This window comes from Crotalus tigris, unplaced genomic scaffold (genome assembly GCF_016545835.1).
Source record: "Crotalus tigris isolate CLP2741 ecotype Arizona unplaced genomic scaffold, ASM1654583v1 scf7180000020990.9691751010:1144802, whole genome shotgun sequence".
NCBI lineage: Eukaryota > Metazoa > Chordata > Lepidosauria > Squamata > Viperidae > Crotalus > Crotalus tigris.
The window spans coordinates 1,122,928-1,137,463 of NW_024098300.1; the positions used below are offsets into that span (position 1 = coordinate 1,122,928).

The 14,536-nt window shown below is 43.7% G+C and overlaps 2 protein-coding genes across 3 annotated transcripts in view; one reads left to right on the forward strand and one right to left on the reverse strand.

Annotated features, from left to right (window-relative positions):
• MAP4K1 (mitogen-activated protein kinase kinase kinase kinase 1) overlaps positions 1-722 on the reverse strand; it is a 33,647-nt gene extending 32,925 nt beyond the window's left edge. The window contains exon 1 of one of the 2 annotated variants that reach the window (XM_039369235.1): positions 343-722. In XM_039369235.1, coding sequence (XP_039225169.1) covers positions 343-453 — 111 coding nt within the window. In that variant the 5' untranslated portion in view covers positions 454-722. The remainder of the gene's footprint in view (positions 1-342) is intronic. The other variant, XM_039369234.1, reaches the window with a different exon arrangement.
• Positions 723-6,859: 6,137 nt separating this feature from the next.
• LOC120319891 (eukaryotic translation initiation factor 3 subunit K) lies at positions 6,860-12,650 on the forward strand. The gene is made up of 8 exons (XM_039369213.1): positions 6,860-7,016; positions 8,074-8,172; positions 8,754-8,874; positions 9,631-9,705; positions 10,974-11,040; positions 11,411-11,488; positions 11,966-12,091; positions 12,530-12,650. The coding sequence occupies exons 1-8, from the start codon at positions 6,958-6,960 to the stop codon at positions 12,559-12,561; spliced, it is 657 nt and encodes a 218-aa protein (XP_039225147.1). The 5' UTR covers positions 6,860-6,957; the 3' UTR covers positions 12,562-12,650.
• Positions 12,651-14,536: the final 1,886 nt, after the last annotated feature.

The window sequence follows — 14,536 nt, forward strand, 5'->3', positions numbered from 1 at the left end:
AGCACCATAGTTCAAAGTTTAATTAAGATACAACCAGGATTTTAGTGTATTGCAAGCAACTGGAGATGCTTATTTCTTTATTTATTAGACTATTAGACTAATAAGACCAGCTTCCCTTATATCATGTGGCCCAAAATTTCACAGACTAATATTAACTTGATCTTTTTTTATTTATTTATTTTTTTTTAAATCCTTTGCACCTTCTCTTTTCTTTGAAGCTTGATCTCTATTTGTTGCATTTGTTAATGTCCGGAACAAATCCCGTTTTAAGCAACCCACAGCTGAAAAAGGTGCCGGAGCAGCACTTGAACCCAAACCCCCATGCAGGACAGTTGAGGTTACCTTATAGACTTCTCCATAGGTCCCTCCACCAACCCGCTGGAGAAGTTCAAAGTCCTCTTGGGGGTCACGGGTGGAAATCTCTAGCCGTGCTACCCCTTCTCGAGCATCCATTGTTCAGGGTTCCCCCCGTGTGCGGGCAGAGATTATAAACTCTGCACGCTTGTAGGCGTTGTTCTCTGTACTGTGGTCAGGATACGGGTGAACTTCTCAGCAGGGCTCTGCTTCCTGATTTGCAGCGTGATTAATGTGGGCGAGCAACTTGGTGGTGAAGGGCCTCTCAGCTGATCCAGAACATCTGGACCCTTCTGGAGTTTGGATGTGAATGGGGTCTTTCCAGTGGTGGGATTCAGCCGCTTCGCACCACTTCGGCAGACCCAGTAGCTAATTTTTTGTTGCCCAGGCTCAGAACGGACTTCCGGAAGCAGCATCCAAACAGAGAACTAGTTGTTCACATATTTGAAATCCACCACTGGGTCTTTCCTGTCTGCATTTTGCCCCAAATCTTTTTTGAATCTCTCTCAGAATCCTTTTTTCTTTCTACTCTGATGGCTCATCAATGAGTTTCCTGCCACACCAAGAACGAATAATTTACAACAATGTGTGCTTAGAATGCTGTTGCCTCAAGATTAGATTGGTTCCAGGTTTGTGAATTTTTTGGGAAGGTCCTCCAGACCAGAATCATAGAGTTGGAAAGGACATAATAATAATAATAATAATAATAATAATAATAATAATAATAATAATAACAACAACAACAACAACAACAACAACAACAATAATAATAAAAAGTTGGAAGGGACCTTGGAGGTCATCTAGTCCTACCCCCTGCTCACACAGGAAACCCTATACCGTTTCAAACAAGTGGCTGTCCAGTCTCTTCTTGAAAACTTCCAGGGATGAAATCGGGAGGCGAGGTGAGCTTTTATGTAATGTTCATTTCTTGCTGAGGTTTATCCTGAGCTGTCACTCCTTTTTCCTTTTTCTTCTTGTTATTTTATTTTTCTTTTAAAAAGTATCTTTATTAAATTTCAAAAACAAATCTTAAAATGCAAGCTAACATAAAGGGGGGAAAGGGGAGGAGAATAGCAGAACAAGTTAAAAAGTGACAAAAATAGGTTTAAAATAATAATAATAATAATAATAATAATAATAATAATAATAATAATAATAATAATAATAATAATAATAATAATGTTGGAAGGGACCTTGGAGGTCTTCTAGTCCAACCCTCTGCTCAGAACTACTGGAAGAAAAGGTGTTTACCCGTCGCAGATACACAATGATGGAAAACAAAGAAATAATGATCTGTTACTACAGATCAAGTCCAACAAGAAGAGGATATCTAAAACGAATGCACCAGTTCTGGAAAGAACAACATCCAGAATCAGAAATAACAGAACAGAGACTAGCAGATCAACGCCGATTTATAACACGAAATAAAGTATTCACAGAAACAGAATTGGACGAACTGCAAAGGTTTACCCAGGGCAAAGAAATCAAAGCCTTACCAGAAGTAATTCAGAATGTAGAGGCAAACCAGGGGGAGTTGGCAGTGAAGGAATCCAGCAGAGATATACAACTGTTCTCATTTGGAAACCAGGCACCTCTTCCTCAGGAAGAACAAAACCCTCTAACTAAAGAAATAAAAGAATTGAAACAAAGAATAACTGAGCATCTAGAACAGCACAAAAACAACAGAATAAGGCTACCTGCATTGAAGCTTGTTCCAAAGAAACAGCTAGCACAAGCATTAAAAGATGCAAATATTGCAATATCAAGTATAAGCACCAATTCATTGCAAGAAACAAACCAACTAATGTACAGCACAGCTGCAGTTATAACAGAATACCTGGGATGCAAAATCAACAAAGAAGAAAAACAAACAAACAGTGCACCAGAAAAATGGAAGGTTAGACTAGAAAATAAGATCAGCAAGTTAAGATCACATGCAAGCAAGCTAGAACAGATGAAAGAAAAGAAGCTGAAGAACAAGAAGACCAAAGAATACCTAATCAAGAAATACCACTTAGAAACAAGGAAGATCAAGGAAGCACTGGAAATAATAAAGCAACAAATAACAGCTATAGCCAGGAAAATCAGTAGATATGAAGCTCGAATTGCAAACTATAGGCAGAACCTCCAATTTCAATCCAATCAGAAACGTTTCTACCAATCCATCAATGGAGAAACTGCAAGAATCAGTCAGTACCTGACAAGGAAGAAACAGTGCAGTTCTGGAAGCAGATATGGGATAACCCAAAGAAATACAACAAGGATGCGGCTTGGTTAAAAGAGGTGGATGCAAATAAAACAGAAGTTGAAATGAAAGAACTAGTAATAACAACAAAAATGGTAGAAAAAAGAGCAAAGAAAATCAAAAATTGGTCAGCACCAGGTGAAGATGAACTGCATGGGTTTTGGTTGAAACATCTAACTGTTATACACCCACTCATTGCCAAGCAGTTCAACAATATACTACAAGGAGGAGAAATTGAAAAGTGGCTAACAACTGGGAAAACCTACCTAATAATGAAAAATCCAGCAAAAGGGGCAACACCAGGTAACTACAGGCCAATTACCTGCTTACCAACAACTTTCAAATTACTAACTGGTGTAGTAGCTGATGCAGTGCAACAGCATCTAGTTGAAAACAATCTCTTTCCACCTGAGCAGAAAGGAAACCGCCCCAATAGCAGAGGAACAAAAGATCAACTCCTAATAGACAAAATGATCTTGGAAAACTGCAAGAGAAGGAAGACCAACCTGAATGTGGCATGGATTGACTACAAAAAGGCATTTGACTCTCTGCCACATGATTGGATAATAAAGTGCCTAGAAATAACAGGAGTCAGTAGAAACATCAGAAAATTTGTGCAAAGATCGATGGCACAATGGAAGACACAGTTGCAGATCAATGGTGAGAGGCTGGGAGAGGTTAATATCAAGAGAGGAATATTTCAAGGAGATTCATTGTCACCATTACTATTTGTTATTGCACTGTTTCCTCTGTCAACAATACTGAATAACTCAGGACATGGCTATCAAACATCAAAAACATCTGCCAGACTATCCCACCTACTTTATATGGATGATCTGAAGCTGTATGGAAAAACATCATCTGAAATAGAATCGCTGCTCAACACTGTCCGTATATATAGCCAAGATATTGTAATGGAGTTTGGCTTGGACAAATGTGCCACACTTACTATCAAACAAGGAAAAATAGTGAAAACTGAAGGAATCAAGATGCCCCACGAAAATAACATTAAGAGTCTGGATGAGGAAGAGTACTACAAATACTTGGGTATCCTTCAAGCTGACAACATCAAGCACACTGAAGTCAAGAAAAAGATTAGAGGTGAATACATCAAGAGAGTGAAGAAGATCTTAAAATCCAAACTCAATGGAGGAAATACCATAAAGGCAATCAACACCTGGGCAATCCCAGTCATTAGGTACACAGCTGGAATAGTGGACTGGACTCAAGCAGAACTAAAAGCAATGGATAGGCAGACCAGAAAAATAATGACAATGAATCACGCCCTTCATCCACGCAGTGACATTGATAGACTTTATCTACCAAGGCAAATAGGTGGGCGTGGAATGCTACAAGTACATCAGATGGTTGAAGAAGAAAAAATGGCTTTGGAAGAATATCTGGAGAACAATGATGAAGATGCACTGAAATTAGTATATCAGGAAGGCTTACTAACTACTGGAGAGACCAAACTGGCCTTCAAGAAAGACCAAGTGAAGAACAGAATAGAGGCATGGGAAGACAAAGCACTACATGGCCAATACATGAAAAAAATAGCTGGGAAAGCAGATAACAATAAAACCTGGCAATGGCTAAGAGCAGGAAAATTGAAGAAAGAGACCGAGGGACTAATTCTGGCTGCACAAGACCAAGCCTTAAGGACAAATGCATACAAAGTCAAAATTGAGAAGACAGCAACAGACAGTAAGTGCCGCCTATGCAAAGAAGCTGAAGAAACAGTGGACCACTTGGTAAGCTGTTGCAAGAAGATTGCACAAACTGACTATACAAGCAGCGGCATGACAAAGTAGCAACAATGGTGCATTGGAAGATCTGCAAAAAATATCATTTGCCTGTAAGCAAAAACTGGTGGGATCATAAAATAGAGAAAGTCATAGAAAATGATAAAATTAAACTGCTCTGGGACTTCAGAATTCAAACAGACAAGCACCTGCAACATAACACCCCAGACTTAACAATTGTCGATAAGAAAGACAAAAAAGTCTGGATAGTGGACGTGGCAGTGCCTGGAGATAGCAGAATAGAAGAGAAAGAACTGGAGAAGATAACAAAATACAAAGACCTACAAATAGAAATAGAAAGACGGTGGCAAAAGCAAGCAAGGGTAGTACCAATAGTAATAGGCTCCTTGGGTGCAATCCCAAAACAACTGGAGCACCACTTGAACACCATTGGCATTGACAAATTCGCTATTAGTCAATTGCAAAAGGCGGCCTTATTAGGAACTGCTTCCATCCTGCGACGATATCTGTAATACCATCAAACATCCACATCTGCCTATCCCAGGTCCTGGGTAAGGGACTCGATAGGTAGACAAAATGCCAAATCCAGTCTGAACATCTGGCGACTGTGCGATGATCGATAATAATAATGGTGGAAGGGACCTTGGAGGTTCTAGTCCAACCCTCTGCTCAGGCAAGAACCCTAACCATTTCGGACAAATGGCGTCCCGTCTCTCTTAAAAACTTCCAGTGTTGGAGCATTTACTGCTTCTGGAGGCAGGCTGTTCCACTGATTAATTGTTCTCACTGTCAGGAAGTTTCTCCTTAGTTCCAGGTTGCTTCTCTCCTTGATTAGTTTCTATCCGTTGCTTCTTGTCCTGCCTTCAGGTGCTTTGGAAAATAGCTTGACTCCCTCTTCTTTGGGGCAGCCCCTGAGATATAAATATATAAATAAATATATATATAAATAAATAAATATAGAACAAGAGAGGCCTCCAACTTTTTTCAATACAGAGATAAAATACAACCACCTCTAAGTTTGAATGAATGATCCATATTTCAAATACTTTAAAATACTAATAAACATTCTAAAAAGCAAAATTCATGTTATGTTCTTCTCTTCGTTATCATCTAACACAGACCACATTGTCAAACACAAATAACCGTTGAAAAACCACAATATTTCTCAAGTCAGCTCAGATCTAGTCCTCAAATCCCGAAGTCAAACATTGATTCTTCCCTTATCTGATAAAAAATCTTAACAGTAGTTTGTTATTTTCATTTCCTATATTGTTGCAATTGATGCTTTTAACTGTGTTTGCCACCAAGAGTTGCCTCCTGCAAGGTGGGGGATCGTATACATTGAAATCAATAAATACCCTAAAATGGATATTTTACTGTAAAATCTCTCCATCCTTCTCCTTTAAAGCCCTCCCACTCACATATGAGATGCAATTCACCTTCGGGGTCTTGGGGCTTTTCCAAATGTGATATGGGATCAAAGGAAGATCCTGTTTACCTTGGAGGCAGATGATGCTACAAACCTCCCATCAGCTGTGCCTCCCACTGGGTTGCACCTTTCACAGGTAACACACATGATACCTTATTTATGAGATTTCTCCGTTGCCTCCAGCGGTGGATTCTGGTCTGTACCAACTGATTATCTCCTAGGCTGGGACAGTGGGCATCTCATGGGAGGCTAAGACTTGTGCTAGACCAAGGGTGTCCAATCTTGACAACTTTAAGACTTGCGGACTTCAACTCCCAGAATTCCCCACCCACCCATGGGAAGCTGAAGTCCACAAATCTTAAAAGTGATGCCCCCAGCTCCATCCCATCCCTGATTAAGGAAGCCCTTGGAAGGTGGTGAGGCTGCAACAGAGCCTGGCAGAGTAAGCAGCAGAGATGCTGGAATGGGGGGTTCCCAGCCTGCTTTCCTGCCCTCCCCCTTGGTTGGCACTGTCAGGGGGCATTGAGGTAGCTGATCAGAGAAGAAGCAGGTTGGGAAAATGCCAAGAGGGGGCTGTAGATTTTTTTTGGGGGGGGGAATCTACAGCCCCCTCTGAATTTATTAATTGAGACTTGGGAGTCATTCATAAACGTTTGTGGTTTATCCCACCCAACTAGGAAAATTTGGAGATTTTTTTCTTTCTTTCAAAAGGGGCGATAAAGAAAGCAAGCCAAGTTCCTATCCCTCGTTGTGAAAGAGCACGTGCTTTTTAAAAGGAGGCGGGAAGTGGGCGTGACTACTTATAACGCCGGGCTCTATCCCGTGTATTTTTTCATCCTCGGCCACTTTAAGACGTGCGGACTTCAACTCCCAGAATTCAGTGGATTTGCTGGGCCCAAGGAAGGCGCCTACTCTGTCCCCAGCAGGCCGGCTGAGGAATTCTGGGAGTTGAAGTCCACGCATCTTAAAGCGACTGAGGTTGAAAAACGCTTCTAGGCGACCTCGGCAGGTCAGTCTTCACTGCGCATGCGTTAACGTGTGCTCCGAAGACCTCCGCCTAAGCCTGGGCGGAAACGGAAATCGGCGCCTTCCCAACAGGAAGTTCCCTTCGTTCGGCTTTTTCCGCTTCCTTTCCGGCCTCTCTTTTTTCTTCTGCCTCCGCAGCCATGGCGGCCTTCGAGCAGATGCGAGCGAGCGTGGGGAAACTGCTGAAGGGCATCGACAGGTACTTCCCGAAGCGGCCTTGGGGCCTTGAAAGCCTCGGCCGGGAGCCGCAGGCAGCTCTGGGAGAGGATGGCGCTCTGCTCATGCTCAGGAACCCCACGTCTTCGCCTGGCCGGCAGCATTTCTGCACCTCTGTCATCTCCTTTTACCTCAAAAAAGAGGGGGAAAAAAGGATTTAGTAGGAGAAACCGGGATGGGGCAGAAGGAATTAGTCTACTTCCCAATTTTTATAATAATTATTAGTTGAGTTTGTTTTTTTAAATCGAGCTGCGTTTGCCTGGAGGGGCCTCATCTGGAGACCCCTGGAAAAAGGGGGGGGAAGGAAAGAGCATTGGAGTTGGGGGGCTCTGGGCTTCCTTTCTTGCATTTTGCCTCTGGGCGCATCAATGGGATAGGGTCTCCTGCCTGAGCAGGGGGTTGGACTAGAAGACCTCCAAGGTCCCTGCCAGCTCTATTACTCCATTTTCCATTCCTGTTCTCTTTCTGTTCCTGTTCTGTTCTTCTATTCTATATTCTATCCTTGTTTCTTTTCTATTCCCTGCTCTCTTCCTTCCCCTCTTTATCACTTTTAAATCAATTTTAAAAAGCATCCATGAAAAAGACCCAAAAATAACATGGAGCGACGACATCGGCAAGTATTCCGGGCCCAACTGGCAAAGGACTGTATTGATTGGAAACCTGCAGAAGAGGCCTTCATCCTGCAGTGGAGAGACAAAATTGATTTTAGTGTTACTATTTATTGCTTTAGCTCTTTTTTATTGATTGTAAGCCTCCTAGAGCCACCTCCAGATGGGTGGCGTATAAATTTAATAAATACGTGCATCGTGGTTGAGTGGCTCCACAAACGAACCTTTCGTTCTTGTGACTGACAGCTGAGAGAGGCCAGGTCCAGAGAGGAGAAGAGAGTGCAAGGAGGCACCAGAAGCGGGAATGGGGAACTGGAATTTTTCAGTATAACATTGATGCCAGGGGTTGGAAGTCCAAGGAACTTCTGCCTGCCTCCATCGGCTCTTAGGACATCCTTCCTGACCGCTGTTTCATCTTTTCCTGAATTTCAGATATAACCCGGAAAATCTTGTCACTCTGCAGCACTACGTGGAGACCCAGGCCAAGGAGAATGCCTATGACTTGGAAGCCAATCTGGCTGTGCTCAAACTGTGAGTTGCTGATCTGACACTTTGACAGTCTTTCCACAAAGCCCTGAAGGCAAGGCCTGGGGAATCCGGAAGTGGGATGGAGCCCATCTTGTGACTCATTTGATTGTCTATGGAGATTCTCAGTCCTCCAGAACAATGTTTATCCCAAAGATTCTTTTTCACAAGGCAACTGGACTTCCTTGTTTTTCTTTGGAGACGTTTCGCTTCTCATCCAAGAAGCTTCTTCAGCTCTTTCATTCCCCACCATCCAGTCAGAGCTGAAGAAGCTTCTCTGACGAGAAGCGAAACGTCTTCAAAGAAAAACAAGGAAGTCCAGTTGCCCCGTGAAAAAAGCACCTTTGGGACTCATTTGGCAGGAGGTTGAAGGAGTTATTGCTTTTTCATTGCTGTTGAGTTAATCTTCTATCCCTGTAAGTTGCCTGGAGTCTGTGAGAATGAGTTGAGTGGCCATCTAAATTTTCTTAAATAAGTGAAACGAATTCTAGAGGGAGAAAGCCTGCAAATGGTTGCTCAGGAGCAGAAATGCTATGATCCATGTTGGTTTTGTCGGGTTTTGATCTTGCCATCCTTTCCTCCGCTAGGTATCAGTTTAATCCTAACTTATTCCAAGTCTCGGTGACTGCCCAGATTCTCCTCAAAGCACTCACCAATCTGCCCCACACGGACTTCACACTGTGCAAGTGCATGATTGATCAGGCTCATGTATCCTGACTTGTTTGTTACTCTAGGATAACTTCCCCGTATTGGGAGCTCAAGCCTCCCATTAACTCCGCTCGCCAGAAAAAAAAAAAGTCTAGATGGAGAATTCAGTGGAGAACAATGGCTTAAAGCAGGAGTGGGGAACGATGGCATCTTTGCAACCTGTGGACTTCAACTCCCACAATTCCTGATGCCAGCCACGCTGCTCGGAAATTCTGAGAGTTGGAGGCCACAGGTCGTAATGTTGCCATAATTGCCCACTCCTGACATTTTAGAGAAATGGACAGCCATTATAAATAGGATACGAAAATAAATACATTGATTTTTTTTGTGTAAATCACTGTTGTACACTACCCAGAATCGTATTTTTGTGAGATGGGTGGCCCTACAAATATTCATTAAAAAAAAAAAAACCAGTTGCTTTCAGTTTTGCCCAAAATACAAAAGATTAGGAGGAGAGCTGCTATTTTGATTTGCAGGCAGCTGATATTTTTCATGTCCGTGCTGCTGTATAAGGCTCAGCAGTTTCAGTTTTCATATTGTATAACGTCTCTACCGTAGCTTGTGGGAAATATATCATTATGCCTACTCAGGTAGGTGAACGTGTGATATCTGCTGTACTTAAAAAGCCTCCGTTTTAGCTGAGCAATGTGGGAGCATTTCGTAGCTTGTCTGGTCCAAAAGACGCGTGTGGGGGGGAGGAATTCCATTCTTTTCTCCAGCTTCATATGTGGCATTCCTTAACTCTGTTCCTGCCAGCAAGAGGAGAGCCCAATCCGTCAGATCTTATACTTGGGGGAGCTATTGGAAAACTGTCACTTTCAGGCTTTCTGGGTAAGTAGTAGATTCACACAGACTAATGTGACTAATGTGACACTTGCTGCTGGGGAGGAAAGCTATGGCAAATCTAGACAGCATACTAAAAAGCAGAGACATCACCCTGCCAACAAAAGTACGTATAGTCCAGGCCATGGTTTTCCCAGTTGCAATGTATGGCTGTGAAAGCTGGACCATAAGAAAGGCTGAGCGCCAAAGAATGGAGGCCTTTGAACTATGGTGCTGGTCCTGCGAGTCCCCTGGACTGCAAGGCGATCCAACCGATCAGTCCTAGAGGAGATCAACCCCGACTGCTCTTTAGAAGGCCGGATCCTGAAGTTGAAACTCAAGTCCTTTGGCCACCTAATGAGAAGGAAGGACTCGCTGGAGAAGGGCCTAATGCTGGGAAAGATGGAGGGCAAGAGAAGAAGGGGACGACAGAGAAGGAGGTGGCTGGATGGAGTCCCTGAAGCAGTAACCATGAGCTTCAATGGACTCTAGAAGATGGCAGAGGACAGGAAGGCCTGGAGGAACGTGGTCCATGGGGTCGCGATGGGTTGGACACGACTTCGCAACTAACAAAAACAAAGTGTGACTAATAAGAAAGCATGTGGAAATCAAATCAAACAGCAGGCTTTTGTTTTTGCGAAATAAACACTTTTGATACTGCTAGTCTTTGACGTATAACCAGCCACTGCTCAAAGTTACAACAGCACTGAAAATAGTGTTTTATGATCGATCATTGCCCTCGTAACTGTTGCAGCACCTCTGCAGTCACATGATTGAAATTTGGGCACTTGGCAGCCAGTGTGTATTTATGATGGTTGCAGCATTCCGGGGTCACGTGATCACCGTCTGCAACCTTCCCAGCTGGCCAAAGCAAAGTCAACGGAGGAAGCTCGTTTTGCCTAATGGCTGCTCAATTCACTTAACAATTGTGGTAAAAAAAAAAAAAACAGATTGTAAACTCAGACACAACTCCCTTAACAACTGCCTAGCTTCGGAATGGAAATTTGTGATCATTTAAGTCAAGGACTACCTGTACAAGCAGTGCAAGCAACATCTGCAGAACAACACACTAGTTCCCTTGATTTCTGGGAGGACACGGCGGTTTAATACGTGTCAGGTTGTCGGGTCAGTTTTTGTGCTGCTTTTGTTTAATCTCCTGAAACAGTAAATTTAGATGCTTTCGTTATAGAAATGTAGACCAATATCTGTCACAGACCGTGTCCTGGCATCGACTAAGACTATCCTCTCTTATTTTTTTTATTTTTTTTTAATACTAGCAAGCTCTGGATAAGAATATGAAGCTCCTAGATGGGATTGTCGGATTCGAAGATTCGGTTAGGAAATGTAAGTCAAAAGTATTGCAATTTGCTTGGGGATCTCAAGTAGTGTGCACGTAGGAAGGGTTTCCCCCCCCCCATCCCTGCTTTATATGTCTTTCAGTATTTGGGAGGTGTTTGCCAAAAAATAAAAGAGTCAAGAGAGCAGCCAGAACTGCACAATTGAAATACTCCTGGTTTTTTTGACGCTGCACCCCTTGCAGAAGGCTCTGGCTACAGAGTGATTGTGCTGTGCTCTTGAAGTCACTTAAGTGACAAGTCTTGCAGTCCCTTCTCACCCAGCAAATCTGCTCCCCCCCTCCCTCCTTTAAAACTCAGTTAAAGTCTGTCGTCTTAACCCCGGTTAGGATTCTCAGTGAACTTTTTTCCTTTTGCAGTCATTTGTCATGTAGTTGGAATCACATACCAACATATTGACCGCTGGCTCCTGGCCAAAATGTTGGGTGACCTAACAGGTGAGTGGCTGTAAAGGCAGGTATATAATTTCCTTCCCTTTGTCACATGGACTCGTAAAAATGTTTTGCTGTCCCTTGGAGCCTGCTGATATTTAGAATGGAAGGATGTGGGGAAAACATGGAAAATTTATATCTCTTTACCTACCTATCTACCTACCTACCTACCTACCTAACTCAATCAAATTGCTGCCCGTCTCCTGGTTCAAGGTGACTCTGGATCGGTGCATGTTCAAATGGAAAGCAAATGAATTTTACATTTCTCGTTAGTTTTCCACATGGTGAATAATGTTTCTTAGCTATATAATTCATTTCGTTCCCCCCCCCCCACTCCAGATTCTCCATTGCTTTCACAACTGTGCTGCTCTTCGTATATTTTGCATGAACAATCGTGGTAATAAACCTGAAGGAAAAAATGAAACGCGGAATTCTCTCTTTGGCCCAATCCTCCCAGCTTGTAACTCTTCTTCCTTGTTGCAGATAATCAGCTGAAGTCTTGGATGAGCAAATATGGCTGGGTGGAAACGGAGCCTGGGACAATATTCATTTGCAACCAGGAAGAGAATATCAAGCCTAAAAACATTGTGGAGAAAATAGACTTTGACAGTGAGTGTCTTCTTCTCCAGCTCACTTTCCTTCTTTATTTTTATTTTTACTAAACTAAAGAGGGGATGATTTACAGATTAGCTGCCGATCAAAGCCAAGTGTTACACTATGTAAATAGCACATGCCATCACTTTTTCTTGTCTGATGTTGTCTGAGGTGTGGACTTAAGCTCTCAGAAGTCGCTGAGAAGAACATGTGTGTGTTCGTGTATGTTACGTTCATTTGGAACTCAGAAGCCTAGTGTAACTCTTTTCTAATTGTTGGACGCTCTGCTTATTCCCTCTTTTGACTTGATGAGGTCCCCCCATGTAGGCAGATCCTCACAGCCATCATGACGTTGTGAGCTGAACTTTGCCAGTCGCAATGCTTCTGAATTTCTGAATTCAGAAATTATTATTCTGAATTTCTCTCTCTTCTTCCCTCTCTGCTTTCTTTCAGGTGTTTCCAGTATCATGGCTTCTTCCCAGTGATCCCCCCCTGGCACTCTCCTTATCCACCATACTAATTTCAGTCCCATTTTTAAAACCAATAAACCGCTGTCTGATTTGCCAGTAGTATATATAGCTGTTACTTCAGTCTGGCTTTCTGGATTCTATCAGGCAGGTAAAAGGTAAAAATTTCCTCTGTCCAGTTGTGTCCGACTCTAGGGCGCAGTGCTGATCTTGGTTCCTTGGCCCAGAGAGCCAGTGTTGTCCCAAGATATTTTCCGTGGTCATATGGCCAGCAGGGCTATACACTAAAGAGTGCACAGAAGGCTGTTACCTTCCCACCAAGGTGGTACCTATTTATCTACTCACATTTGCATGCTTTCAAACTGCTAGATGGGCAGGAGCTGGGGCAAGGAACGGGAGCTCACCCCGTCGTCGCGCGGCGCTCGGATCTTGAACCCGGGCTGTCAACTTTCCAGCTGACAAGCTCAGCATCTTTAACCGCTGAGCCTGTCAAGCACGGGCAATTTGATTTCATGCATAATTCTGTTGCATCACTCGTCCTGTGTGTTTTTAAAACAATTCACATCTTTTACATTTTGATACGCATTTTACGTGTTGTTTCTGTGAATTGGATGCATTTTGCTACACGATAATGGAATAAATAAAATAGATAAATAGGCCTGGGCAATTCTCAACAGAGTGACGTGAAGCCACCTAAGAAAGGAGCCTTAGCCACACAGGAAAACTGCAGGATTACATCTGTGGCCTTGGACAGCACCCTCTGTGGATAAGAGCCACCCCTCAAAATCCAGGCCAAAGGTTAAAAATGCTTTAACTAATAAAGGCAGGGTTTTAAAAAAAATTTTTTTTAAAATAAAACTTAAAATACAGTGCGATGATTTGATTGTGGCCCAGGTTGTGCTGTTCTTCTAATCTCCACTAGATGGGGCTGGGGAGCCACGTGAAGAAGTAAGAGTTGACTGCTGTTCCTGGTGGACTTCAACTCCCAGAATTCCTCAGCCAGCCATGCTGAGGGGAAAGGGAGGTTTCCAAGCTGAGCCACGCTCGCTCAGAATTGTGGGAGTTGAAGTCCACGAGTCATGAGGGGGCCATAGTTCCCCCATGCTGGCTCAGGAATTCTGGGAGTTGAAGTCCACGAGTCATAAGAGAGCCAAGGTTGTCTAGCCCTGTGCTAGCTCATCAAGCAAGGAGTTGTCGCCCTCTTATGTTGGTCTTAACCAGGGCGTGGTGGGGAGAGGAAACAAGGATCCAGGTTCAGTTGTGAGTCGGCTAGTCAGTGGCCAAATGACTTTTAGTTGCCATTTTGTGCCTCCATGACTGAGTGAACCTTGTCCAAAGGAAGGGTTTCTCCAGCTGTAAAGTAGATTGTGGGTGCAGTTATTCTCATGCACACTTGGGCTTGCAACTCCAACGGGAATGACTCACAGGGTGTGGCCGGGAGTTGGCTCCAGCCTTGAGACTGGGAGAGGCTCCAAGGCACAGAAACACCTGGGGCCACCAGGTGAGCAGGCACGGCTAGTCCACCAAGCCATCTGACCGTGATCCAGCGGGGCAGCTTCCGACTTCCCGTCCTCAAGTCCTCAACTTACCTCCCACAGTCGAGATGGGAACTCCGAATGGTTCCTAAGTGAGAACAACTTGTGCGGCCCTCAACTCGTGACAATTTTGTCGCTAAAGGCAGTTGTTTAAGCAAGTCGCGCCCAATTTTACAACCTGCCGGAGTCGTTAAACTAATCCAGGTTTCCCCCCCCCCATTGGCTTCGCTTGTTTGGAGGTTCTCTCCCCCCCGGGGGGGGGGAAAGGTTGCAAATGGCGATCTCGTGACCTTCGGATGCTGCCACCCTTGCAAATGTGAGCTGGTTGCCGAGCCACCCAGATTGTGATTGCAGAGAGGCCGCAGCGACGGTTGTAATTGCGAGGACCGGGTTTTATAAGCCGCTTTTTCTAGCCCCATCATAAGTCGAGGACCGACTGGATTACAAAGCTTTGGTCT